Below are 12822 nucleotides of genomic sequence, written 5' to 3' on the forward strand. Positions count from 1 at the left end.
TTTGTGATTTTCTTCATACCCACATTAATAAAAATCACCAAAATAATGTTCATTGAAAAAAGCGATGTGATTTGGATTTCAATATATTTTTACTTCGAACCAAAACATCTCTTTTGAAAGTATAAATAATCATACCTTGTCAGCTTTGACATTGGCTACTGCTAATTCCTTCTCCTTAACAACAAGTTCTTTTGATAACTGATCAACAGAAGCACTAGCTTCAATCAATTTTTCTAATCCAGTATTCATTCTTCTAGCCATTTCTCCAATTTCTTCATGTTTCACACTATACACATTTTTATATCCATCAAGGAAAGAAAGGTACGATTTTGGAGTTACATGGGTTTGTCTTCGATACCTGAAAAGAGAGTTTTTTTTTAAAGATTAAAGAAAAATATACTTTACACGCACAAAAAAAAAGGGAAAATAAAATTTAAGAATTCACATGAATTCCAAGCCAAAAGTAATTTTATAAAAAGCCCACCCCCTCCAAAAAAAGAAAACCTTAGTAACTGCATATACTTTTAGGGCCATTCCATTTTAACAAATAAGGTACTGGGGAACAACCAATATATAAATTAATCAAGAGGCAGTCAAACTGACAGCAAACTGGATTTTCCTGCCTTGAAATTATAACTGTGAATGATTAATTAGTTGCAACTAAAATATGACAACATTGAAAGTCACTTTTTGTTAAATTTGAAATGAGTCTGCCTAATACTTTATGAGTTATTACACAGACAATGGTCAAAGTTCTTATGTTTGCAACATATATAGCTGCCACTTGGAAACAACATCAGCAACATTAGTAAAAATCAAAACTGAATTCATAAGGTCACATGAAACAACAACATCCAAATTTGAAAGTAATCTGCCACATTCTTTTTAAGTTATTGCACAGACAAGGGTCAAACTAAATATTTTCGCAACGAAAATGGTTGCTACCCAGATACGTAAGTTGATATAAATAAAAATCAAATCTGACATTCATTTTGTCACATGAAACGACATACCCAAATGGAAAAGAATCTACCTCATAGGCTCATACTTTATCAAGTTATTGCACAGACAATGTTTGACAGCCATCCCAGCTATTGTACATCCAAAAACTAATAACTGATTTTTTTCTTTTGTAAAATCTGGTTAAATATGCCTTTCCCAGTACTTCTAACTAAATACAAAGCAGATTTTTCTGAAATGGCATTTTAAATTGGAAATACTTTAATCAATGCAAATATAAAAACATGACTTAAAAAAAAAAAGCACCTCTGAAAATAATCAACACAAGTCTGAGCAACATTGTCATGTACAACTCCCATTGTATGGATTAACTGAAGTTTAACATCAGGTGTCGCTACAATATTGAAATTGTTCAAGAAATGTCCGGATACAGCTATCAATGCATCTTTTGGCCATTTACTGAACCAATCCATGGTGCATCCCGATATCAACCCAGGAAACTTCAGTGATCTGTTGCGAAACTTCTCTCCAACCTACAAATACAAAATCTGAACTTATAATAGCAGCAAATGCTTATTATTAGAATTTTGTATTTTTCTGAACATATATTGACAAAGAAGTTTATCATAAAATCTCAAAATGATTCAGCTGAAAAATGCTACATTACTAAGTAACTCAATATCATGAAAAATAATACTTACAGGAGAGAAACATAATACTGTATGAAGATTGTTTCTTGCTCTAGAGATGAAATAATCATACAAATTTTCTTGGGTTGGTGGACGTCTTGGAAATTCTTTCTTCATCACTGGAATCAGTTCATTACATATTTCATCTTGCTCATCTTTGGCAAGTAGATTGGAAACCTAAACAAACAAGAATCTTTGAGACAAGGACAACTTATGACACCCAAAACCCCAACTTCAGTTTATGATATAAATCAAGTCATTAAACAGGAAGAGGTTTACCCCTAAGCCCTTTATAAAGCTTTTGTCAAATCAAATGGCTGTGAAAAGTAGTTCCACAAAAAGAAAAACAGTCATGAAAAATGTGTGATGGACAGACAAATGGATAGTTGGACAAGGTATCACAGTGAATCCTCTCCTTGAGAGCAGAGTATAAAACTAGATGCTCTAGAGAGGCTGAATCACTTACCTTGATATTTTGAAATCATGTGGTCATATAATTTGATGTTTAAAGTGTTATTTACCTATATGTAAATCACTTCTGTACCCCAACCCTCCATGAGCCACCTGTGCCACACAGATAGTAGACTGTTAGTAAAGGGTTTCTGCAATGATTTGTCACCATTGGCTCAGTAAAAGCAAAAATATAGGCCAAAATATGTTTCCTCATAGTTTCAATGGCAACCTTAGTAACCACAGCCACCCTCCAAGTCATCTGAGCCAAACAAAAAGTGGTTTGTTTGTAGGGGATATTGATGTCATCAACCCTATTAAGTTTCAAAATATTTGCACCTGTGGTTTCAGAGGAGTTGATCTTCAAAAATTGGCCAATAAGAAACTTAAATAGCCTCTAGAGTCATCTTGTTTAATCAAGCAGAACCAAAAATCGATCTTTTGTAGATGCTGTAAAATTGTTGAGCAAATTGTGAAAAGTTTATGGATGACTGATGTGATGGCATATGCTCACTGGGACCTTTGATCAAGGTGAGCTAAAAATGAAATCAGTATAAATATAAAATTTTAGGTACAAATTCCATTTAGAAAACTGAAATGAACAAATTATACGGTAACAAAGCAAAACAATGTGCAGGACAACAACAGGAGGAAAATCCAGTCTACCTAGTATAGAAGATGACCATCAAATCTCTGTACTGTATATCCTAACAACAGAACAGTTACTACCAGTCATCGGGACCAGAACAAACTGTCAATCTTCAGACTGAGAGACTGAGGACAGGGCTCAGAAGACTAATTCAACATTTAAACAGTGACGAGAGTTGTACCATCACCTATGTGTCCCTGAGGTGAGGCTGAACAGGATACAACCCATATTCTACAGACATGCCATATCCCTGAAACACTGAGACAACTGATAAGGCAATTAGCAACATCCATCCAAGAAAAGCTATATGGAACAGGGGATTAGAGGAAGCAGAAATCCAAGTGTGGAGGCATACCACTTGAAGAAGAGGAAGACTGAAAATATTGATAATTATTAATTATTTCTTAAAACTAAAATACCGTTACAAATAACACTGACAAGAAATAATCTATCTGAATGATAAAAAGTGTAGTGTCTATATCTTATTTACATTGCAAAAAAATTAATAACTTTATTAGAACTTAACTTATTTTCTAGTCAAATAAATAAAATAAAAAACAATAAATATATTTTTCATTAGTCTTTATGAGTCTAAAAAAAGAGTAGTATACCTCTCCAGAACTGAGAACATTGTTGAGATACTCCAGAAATGCTTCATCCTTGATTTCGTTATCTGTGAAGATGAATGTGATGCCATTTCCTTCCATGCCAGCAACACGATAAAGATACTTTAAATCATCCATCAAATTACTGACATTGTATGATCTACAACAAAAATATTATTGAAAACCATTATATACAGATAATTTTTTTTATCAGTTTGTAAACAGTAATCAATATAGTAATAAGCAGCCTAAAATTTGTAAAGTTTATTACATTATTAAATTGAAAAAAAAAAAATTAAATGAGAAATGTATTGCTATAACAATACCAACCTAGTTAAAGTTATTTGAAATATTTTGTAGCCAGCAATAAACGAAGCAAGTCTTGTGAGTGATTGTTTTCCAGATCCTCCTACACCAACCAATAAAGCATTTCCTCTCTTTGTTCTGATAATCCTGGAGATCTAAAACACAAGTCTATCATTCAACTAAAGATTGAACTATCAATAGAATATGACTTGACATGTTGGTTAACAAAGATAGAGAAATAAACTATTACACAAGTATGTCATAAAAGATTTGGAAAAGCACATTTATAATTAAAGCATGAAAAGACATTCAGAATCAAACACCTATATGAGTGCAAGATCGGGAAATCTCAGACATCTGCACGTAAGATTTAATCATTATGTACAAGCTCTACCAAGTTAGAAAATTATTATACCCTCAACAAGGTAATCTGAAATTTCCTTGTTGAATGCATGAGCAAAAGCTGTTTGATTCTTTTTCTAACTTTGAGTTTGTTTCCCGATTTTATGTTTGAACTGAAATGACTCAAATTTAACAACTGATCATGATATATCAATGTGGCCTGTGATATGTCATGACGAGAAATAAAAATATAAAGACTTTAAAACAATCGTTGGAGATAAATTGCAAAAAATAGTCAAAAACCACTTATTCTCGATAAAATTATTTTTAAAAAGAATTTTCAAACTATATTGGCACAATATGAACATTCACTAACTCTTTATTCAATTTTACAATTTATTTGCGGATGAGTGCACGTTCTGTCTCAATCCATGGTGAGATTAGGAAATTTGTACAGCTAAATACAGAAATTTCTTGTCTCTTCAGTTAGGAAATTCTTTCCTATAATAACTGCATAACTTTGATAAACATTATATAAAGACATTTAACGATGTATAGCAAAAAAAGCATGATATGTCTCATTTCTAATGCAATAAAAGCACTGTTGTTCAATTTAAAATGTAATACAAATTTCAAACAAAATATAATTTTTTCATTTGATAAAATAAAATTACAACAAACCATTAATGTCATAATCATTTTAAAATAATATCACATTACAACCTGTAAAAATTCAGTATGACCCTAGGGAATGAATGGAACAAATAAAAGATTGAAAAGATATGTCACATTGTAGTACATTGCTGTCATTTGATTGGGTTCTTGGAACTTTGTTGTAATGCATATCTATTGTATTCCATCTTTAGATGATTCCATTCATCATGAGGAACAATGTACATTTCCAGTCTGCACAGCTCATTTCATGCAACAATGCAATGGTCATACAAAAATTTTACAGGTTGTATGTAGAGGTAGACAAGGTCACCTTAATTAGATGAACCATTGCATCTTTGAAGAACACCAGGTCCATGTGGCCACCTCTAACTAGTTCATTGTATTGCTGCATAAAGGTCTGTAACTTTTCATTCAGGAAATCATAACCTGGTATCTATAGACATAGTAAAATTTTTCTTTTTTTTTTCATCTACAGTCAAGGCTTTCGTCTACTTTCATAAAAGATTGAGATTTAGAAATTTCTAAAATACACCAAGATTGAACACTGAGTAGCAGTTTCTACATGTGAATAAGAAAAGTATTTTACATTATCTTACATGTATTTAAAAATCAGGTATGTTATCCAAAGAAAAAGTAAAACATCAACAAATAAATCATCCAATAACCAGACTTACTATGTTGGTCATCTTTAACTTAGGTTTACAAAATGTACAAAACTGATTTGACAAGATTTCAGAAAAGCACTGGGTTAAGCAGGTTTTCAGTTTATAAAGGGTTAGATTCAGACATGTTTTACAAAATATTGTTTATTGTTTTTATACATGAATGTTTTTTAAAAAAAACAGGTACGAACTATTTCATAGATTTTAGGAGCCTCCAACACAGCATCATCGGCTTCTTCTCCTGTAGGTTCTGGTGCTTCCTGGAGGAAGTCAACAAAGTATGGCTCCTCAGGGCAGATACTGACTAACTCCTCTCCAATGTTATTTTTGATGACACTGGTTTGTGCATTCTCAAACCACTTTTTATCTTCAAAATTAGTAAATCTGCAAAAGTGTTTGACATGACAAGAAATTGCAATAAAATAGACATTCAGTTGAAAAAAAATGAATTTAGTTACATTCAACCAATAAATTTCTTCAAAACGATGAGTCTTATTTCTGAGAGAATCTAAACAATTTAAAAACAGACTTAAGTTTTCCTTAAAGGTATCCACCATAGACATTATTAAAAAATTTTCTAACCTGTCTGCAATTACTCTGGTACATTCATGTTTCCATAATCCCATTAAAATTTCTTCATCTTGGCATTCATTTCCTTTGATGTTCAACATTCCCTCCCATATACGTGATAAATCTCGTAAGTTGAAAATGTAGTGAAATTTGGCAGGGGTAGGCAACATTTTGATCTGAAATAAAAACATGCATTTTTTAATTTGTAATAATGTAAGTATCAAGTCAAGTTAACAATCTTCTCTTCGGACCACTAACAAAAAAAAAGTAAAATGTAACAACAATCTACCAGCAACAATTATTCTAGATTGTATATCATTATTCTATGACAGATACCAACCTTTGTCATTTGCCACAGCACACGAGTAGCTGGTACAAGCAGCTTTACAAGATCACATACTACAGGTTCAAATCTACCAGGACAGAAATATCCACAACCAATAATAGCTGAAATTATATTTTCAATATTTGTTTAAACATTATGCAACACAAAACATTATATCTTAGGAATGTCTCAGTGACTTATATAAGGAAGATTGTTTCTGCTCATATTCCAAATCAGAAACTTATTTGGTGACCTTTTGTTCCTTTTAGTTTTTTTAAAAAAATATTTTGTATTCATCAGATTGTCTTAAGTGTGTTGGTTTTGTACAATTTTGATGTGCACGGACAAGCTCCTTTAATGTTAATGATAGTTGAAAATTGAATGTTGCAGTGTTGAACTATACCTTATAAAACAAAGTAGTTTGGTTGTTGTCTCATGGATTTTTCTTCCTTTATTGGCAATGACAATGTCATTCCGACTGTAATGTCACTCAAATGTCTGGACAAGAACTACCATAAGCATTACATCTCCCTAGTTTTTTGCTCACTTTGATACTGTCTGTCCAAACATGGAACTTGACATTATTTTGTATATATTGGTGTAATTATGTTATTATTTGAATTATCTGAGTCCTTATTTTGACTACATTGTGATATTCATGCTTTCCACATCATTCAAGGCAAATAGTAATCAAAATTCATTACTTACTAAAGATTTTGTCTATTGAGTTGTTTGATGGCAGAGTACAGTTGAAGATGGAGAACTGTCTCTTCAGTCTCTGTGGAATGTCATTACGACCACCACCTGGATGGATCATAGCTGCCAAAAACTGTACATCAACAATTGATATAAATTCACCAGGCTTGTCAAGGCTGTACATTCCATGCATCTCCATCATCTGACGAGTGATTTCATTTGTAACCTAAAATTCAAAAAGCTTTATCAGTCAATGTAATATTATGGATTACTCATACTGCCAACAATAATAAATAATTTTTTTTTCACTGTAAATAAAGATAATGCATGAACAAAACAGTTTTATGCAAATACAACCACAAATGGCATAAACCTGAAAAGTTTTCATCCTGATGTAAATGTGTACCAAGTTTCATGTCGCAGTAACATACACACACACAATTGGGGAATAAGGGATTACAGATGACTGTACACACACACACACACAAAACTGTTTTGATGTTTAGGATGTTCCCTGCTCTGTTTAAGAATAACAAAGATTTCCAACATTTTAAGGTTTGTTTAATGAAATTATGGAAAGAAAAGTGGGGTCACTGAGCAAAAAAAAAAAAAAAATTCATGCTAAGAAATGGATAAAACCGGAGGAGTCAGATAATCTGACAAAAATGGCTGAACATGAGCAGTGAACATCCTATGATTAATTTTCAATTTGGCAAAAAGTTCTGATAAAATTTCTTGAAAAGACTTTTTAGGATACAAAAAAAAAAAAAATCATGTCTGATACATGTACAACAAACCTGATCTCCCCACTCATTTATGATAGGCATGTTGATATCATCAACAAACACAGTCATCTTCCTTCCTCCAGGTGGTCCATAGGTACTTCCCATTCTTTTGTCAACATAACTCTCTATAGTTCTCTATAGCACCAAAAAATAATAGTAAAGAGTACAATAAATGTTTACAAGTAGATGTAATATCAGGATGTATAACTAACTGATTGTGTGCAAGGGTGTGCCATTTCATTTGAGATGTAATGTTATTTTGTTTTATTCAAACTTTTGTTTCCTCTTCTTAGCTATGAAATTACTCAATAACTAGGAATTTAACTGCTTTTTTCCTAGTTGACATAGAATTGTACTTCATCCTACATTAATCATAACACATATAATCATTTTAAAATTAATAAACAAGAAAGTGTGAAGATACATTTATTTTTTGGTATAATTCTTCATGATTTGTCAAAATTAGAATAGTTCATAAAAAATTGAATCATAGACTTCATTTTATCATCAAAAATTTTAAGGAAAACTTGCATTTATTGGAAATTGAATTGTTGGTTTGACTGAACTACAAACCAAAAAAAACATGTACCTATAAAATAAAGCTCTTCCTCTGACAGTACAGCATATTGAGTTTAATAGAAAATTTGGCAAGTTACAAAAACTATAAAACAAACCTGAAACATCATAGGTATGGAAGCAGAAGAGAAGTTGAAGCTTTTACTGAGATGTTGGTCTGGATCATATTTGGCCATGTATCCTTTGATCATGACAGTCTTAGCAGTACCTTGTTCACCAATCAACAACACAGCCTAAAATGGGAAATCATAGAAACTATCCTGTACAGAAAATTTAAATGTAGGTTTACTGTAATAACATAAAACTTAAAACAAAAGGCATTCTTGCAAAATAGCAATTGTCTAGGGGACAATAATAATAATAATGCCTTAGCCAAGTGGGGCACACTTGTACTGTCACTGCTTTCTACAATGTGCTCTGCAAACAGTGCATCAAACTGTTTCAATAAGGTGAAACTAAAATTTTATTAAACTGATGATATAGATTTCATATGAGAGGACAGATAGGTGCAGCTGCCCAAGGTCATACTTCAAGGCTTGAGTTGTGTTGAGTAAAAACAATAACTTCACATAGTTCACCACACTGAACTGATTTAAAACTTCATTTCCTTCTGTTTAAATGTTTGATATTGGTAATTTACCTTATTTTGTTTGGCTATTGTATCTATAAGAAAGTTAGTCCTTATATTGTCAACATTTGGTACTAGAATGGAAGAAAACTCTGGTACACTGTCACTTGGATAAATGTATTCCTCAACTTTTGTAGACCAGTGAACCCAATCACCTATTGAGAAAGAAATACAAAATAATAACAACAGATGGAAATCTAGTGATCATTTTCTAATGGATGCATGAATATGTTATATTGCTTTCCATTTCGTTCAGTGAGTATCAGCTTAATATCATTATTTCTCTTTTAGACAAGATCAATCTATTATCTAGTGTAAACAATAAACTTTAACCTGGGGAATGAAAAATGTTCCTCACAATAGTGTATTGCATACTGAATATTAATTCCATTATAAACGTGGAATGAAAAATGAACTTGAGACTTTTACCAAAGAAGGTATTGTAATCTCTGACAATAACTCCCCTAAATTTTAAGAGAAGTATCATGAGCCTATTCCAAATAAACAATCCCTTTAAACCAAGATAATTAATATTAATCACAGATTGAATGCCAAAAAATGCTAGTTATAAAATGTATTTTGACCTGTAGAAAACATAATGAGCAGGTACTTGGTCATATAAATTGGCAACATTGTAATGTTTACCTTTCTCATCCACCAAATACTCAAAAATTGTTTCATCTTCTTTTGTTGGAGGAAAATTAAGTCCACAATCATGTTTTAACATAAACTCTTCCATCTTAGCTCTATCATCTAACTCAAGGAGTGCTCCAAGACTCCACATTACACTGAATATGAACAATTTCTCCAGATGAGGAGTTGTCAATGTTCCTTTATCATCTCTCTTTGGAATCAAACCCTCCAACAAAACACAGGCCTGCAAATGAATAAGTATAAAACCAAGATTTATCAGTCAAAATGAATTATTCTGTAATATACTAGTTAAAAAAGGTATAGCTATGTGCTGATAGGGGAAATATAATTTGAATACCACAAAAGTGCTTAAAAGTCTCTTTTGAAAGTACAAGCCTCAGCTAGTCAAGAATTGAAGACAAGTGAACCCCTGAAAAAAGGCATGTAACTGCAACAAACACTTACAATAAAGACCATTGCAGGCATGATAGGACCATAGCATGCTTAAATCATCCCTGCATGCACCCAGTTAATAGTGGGTCCGAGTTGCACAATTGATTTTCATTCTTTGTACCTGTTATTCCTGTTATTTTGGTTATTCATGTTCTTTGTTGTGTGTGTCTTTTTTCCGTGTCTGGTGTTTTTCCTCTGATTTTTGCTAAAATCTTCGAAATTTGTGGTCATGTAAAAATATGGATTTAACTACTTGCCTGCATTATCTGATTACACTGCAGAATATCCATTTTAGCATTGAGCTGTAAATTAACATACAGGTAGACATCCTCGAACAGTTTGTCAAAGAAACCAAGAAGAACATCAGCCTCAGCAGGATTCCTAGTTTTGAGCCAACCCTGAAACAGATTAAATCAGTTTTTCAATGTTCAATGACCTATAGACCTACTTTCATTTTTAGGTAAAGTACAAGTACAAATATAACAATTGATAGAATCCATCAAAACTGTTCTGGAACATTTTAACCCTTAAGCTGCTATGTGCGACTATTGTTGTTTCAATATTTTTATTGATGTTTGCTACACGGGACTATTGTTGTTTCAATATTTTTATTGACGTATGCTACACGCGACTATTGTTCTTTTTGGAAATCAGTTGTTTACGGTTGTTCCTAGAAAAGGGAGGGAATTCTAGAAGCAGTAATAAAGGAAATAAATTCTTTTAGACGTTTTGATTGGTCGAAATCTGGCGTATTTTTTTTATAAATTACAAGGATAAAATCGAAAGTAAATACATTTGAAGAAAAATGTCTGAAAATGGCAGGTGCAGTCACCATTTTTTCCAATGATACCAATGATGATGATGCCAAATTCGAAAATTTTAGACCAGAAAAAATAAATCATCAATGGATGAGTGTGAAATGACAGTGGTGCTTACCAGAAAAACTAAACCAAAGACGTGCCGCATGGAACTTCTTTGGATTCTCTAAAAATGTTTATTGATGATGACTCTATAACTATCATTGTTCGAAAAACAAAGATATGCGAAAAAAGAAGGTTGATGATAACTTATTCAACGTTCCTTTGATGTTTTCATAGTAAACAAGTTTTTGACTTACCTGTGTCATACCTTGATATTTACCTGGGTATTTTAACTTTTTAATGTGTGAAAAATGTTTTCAGAAGTTTTGTGTTAATAAGTGTTTAATTATTACTAAGTTTTATGTTTATGGAATTGTTCCAAATATTAAATCATCAAAACTTATATTATCTCACATTTATTTGCACCTGGACAGGTAATAAATTGTAGATGGAAACAAACTAATGTGGAAATATGACACTCTAGAATCCAACAATACTTTCACATATAACTTTTATTGGTCTAAGATCAATAATAACAAACATACTAAGCACAATTAGTCAATTTTCAATTTTTTATTCAGCATTACACAATAAAACAATACAAAATAGCATAGCAGCTTAAGGGTTAAAAATACAATATTCTTAAGTTGCATATTTTTTTTTTTTTAACTATTCTTTAAAATATTATTCAACAAGAAAAACTGTGAGCACTGTTCACTGACTTGAAACCCCTACTTCCCCATTTGGTAACCTAATGACCTCCGGATTAATTTGGATCAAAATTTTAGAGGGGTTGCATAATTGGAATATGTTATAAAGATTCCGTGAAATGTTCATTTAATTCCATTTAGTAGTGTAGGATGAGTAATAGATAAGTTCCTACCTGTAAAATAGGTCTCCAGTCTAAAGCTGATGAACTCATGTACACCATACCATTCCTAGAGACGGTAGCTGGAGAGGCATTGTCAATGTTGTGTACCTCAAACACAATCTTACAAGCAGGTGACATTGGAATACGATCTCCATTGGCTAATGTTAGTGTTTTGTTGTCATCTAGGACAGAGTTCAAATTCTCAATCCATATAGCATCAACTGGGCCATCCAAGACAATCCATATGTTTTCTCCTTTAAATACAATAGTTTAATTGTAAAATTTTAGCAGCAAGAATCAAATACCCTATATAAACCTCTTGTTGCTACAATATTGTCACATGCAAGTGTTAGCTAAAATATCATTCATTAACTTTAATGTATTTAGTGAACCCTTGTAATAAAGTTGATGATCATATGCAATAATAGCTGAAAATAATATCAAGAAGTTATTTGGGAATTACAATATTCTTAAATAGAAAACTATTAGCAAAAGAATGAAAGCTTCGTTGAATTCCATTTAGTAGTTCTAAAGGAGTTATGGATTAGAAGATGGTCCCCCTTTTTTTGATAAATGACAGTCCTTGAATCAATGGGAAACAAAATAGGAGGTGCACAATGGCATCAAGAGATAAAAAATTTCTGAAAATAATATCAAATTCCATTCAGCTGTTTGAGAAGAGTTGAAGATGAGAATTTGGGATGGATGGACAAATGGTCAGACAGCATGATCACAATATACCTCCTGCATTCAAGCAGGGGGCATAACTAGCAACTCTTTATCACTTTCATGTTACCTTTTTTAGCTTTAAGAGTTCTTCTCCATAAAGTAGAGAATATTCCATCAGTCCAATCATTTGTAGCTACATCTAATCTTCCAAACATTTGTGGTGCAGTAATAGCCTTTGGATTCATTCTCATTTCTCTGTGAGGAGCCCCACAGTCAGTCATTGACTTCATCAGCACATGAATACAGCATGTCTTCCCAGCACCAGAAGGCCCAAGTGTCATCATACCGTGACGAACTCTTTGTGTCTCAAACAACTGAAAAAATATTCAAAATTCTCATATAAAAATGAAAGATAATA

The 12822-nt window shown here is 32.1% G+C and overlaps 1 protein-coding gene across 2 annotated transcripts in view; it reads right to left on the reverse strand.

Annotated features, from left to right (window-relative positions):
* LOC148616357 (dynein axonemal heavy chain 8-like) overlaps positions 1-12822 on the reverse strand; it is a 110501-nt gene that overhangs the window by 27378 nt on the left and 70301 nt on the right. For both annotated transcript variants that reach the window (XR_015922164.1, XM_088583290.1), the window contains exons 46-62: positions 12532-12778; positions 11748-11989; positions 10262-10402; positions 9564-9795; positions 8931-9073; positions 8389-8523; positions 7727-7849; positions 6942-7155; positions 6249-6355; positions 5921-6084; positions 5530-5722; positions 4987-5109; positions 3684-3814; positions 3360-3513; positions 1662-1826; positions 1267-1493; positions 136-358 (exon numbers count right to left, since the gene is read on the reverse strand). Coding sequence is in view for 1 of the 2 variants with exons in the window: in XM_088583290.1 (XP_088439416.1) it covers positions 136-358; positions 1267-1493; positions 1662-1826; positions 3360-3513; positions 3684-3814; positions 4987-5109; positions 5530-5722; positions 5921-6084; positions 6249-6355; positions 6942-7155; positions 7727-7849; positions 8389-8523; positions 8931-9073; positions 9564-9795; positions 10262-10402; positions 11748-11989; positions 12532-12778 (2964 nt within the window). In the remaining variant the exon portion in view is untranslated. The remainder of the gene's footprint in view (positions 1-135; positions 359-1266; positions 1494-1661; positions 1827-3359; positions 3514-3683; positions 3815-4986; positions 5110-5529; positions 5723-5920; positions 6085-6248; positions 6356-6941; positions 7156-7726; positions 7850-8388; positions 8524-8930; positions 9074-9563; positions 9796-10261; positions 10403-11747; positions 11990-12531; positions 12779-12822) is intronic.

Source organism: Perna viridis, chromosome 5 (assembly GCF_037379345.1).
Source record: "Perna viridis isolate PV_CMFRI_1.1 ecotype Kerala chromosome 5, ASM3737934v1, whole genome shotgun sequence".
NCBI classification, from domain to species: domain Eukaryota; kingdom Metazoa; phylum Mollusca; class Bivalvia; order Mytilida; family Mytilidae; genus Perna; species Perna viridis.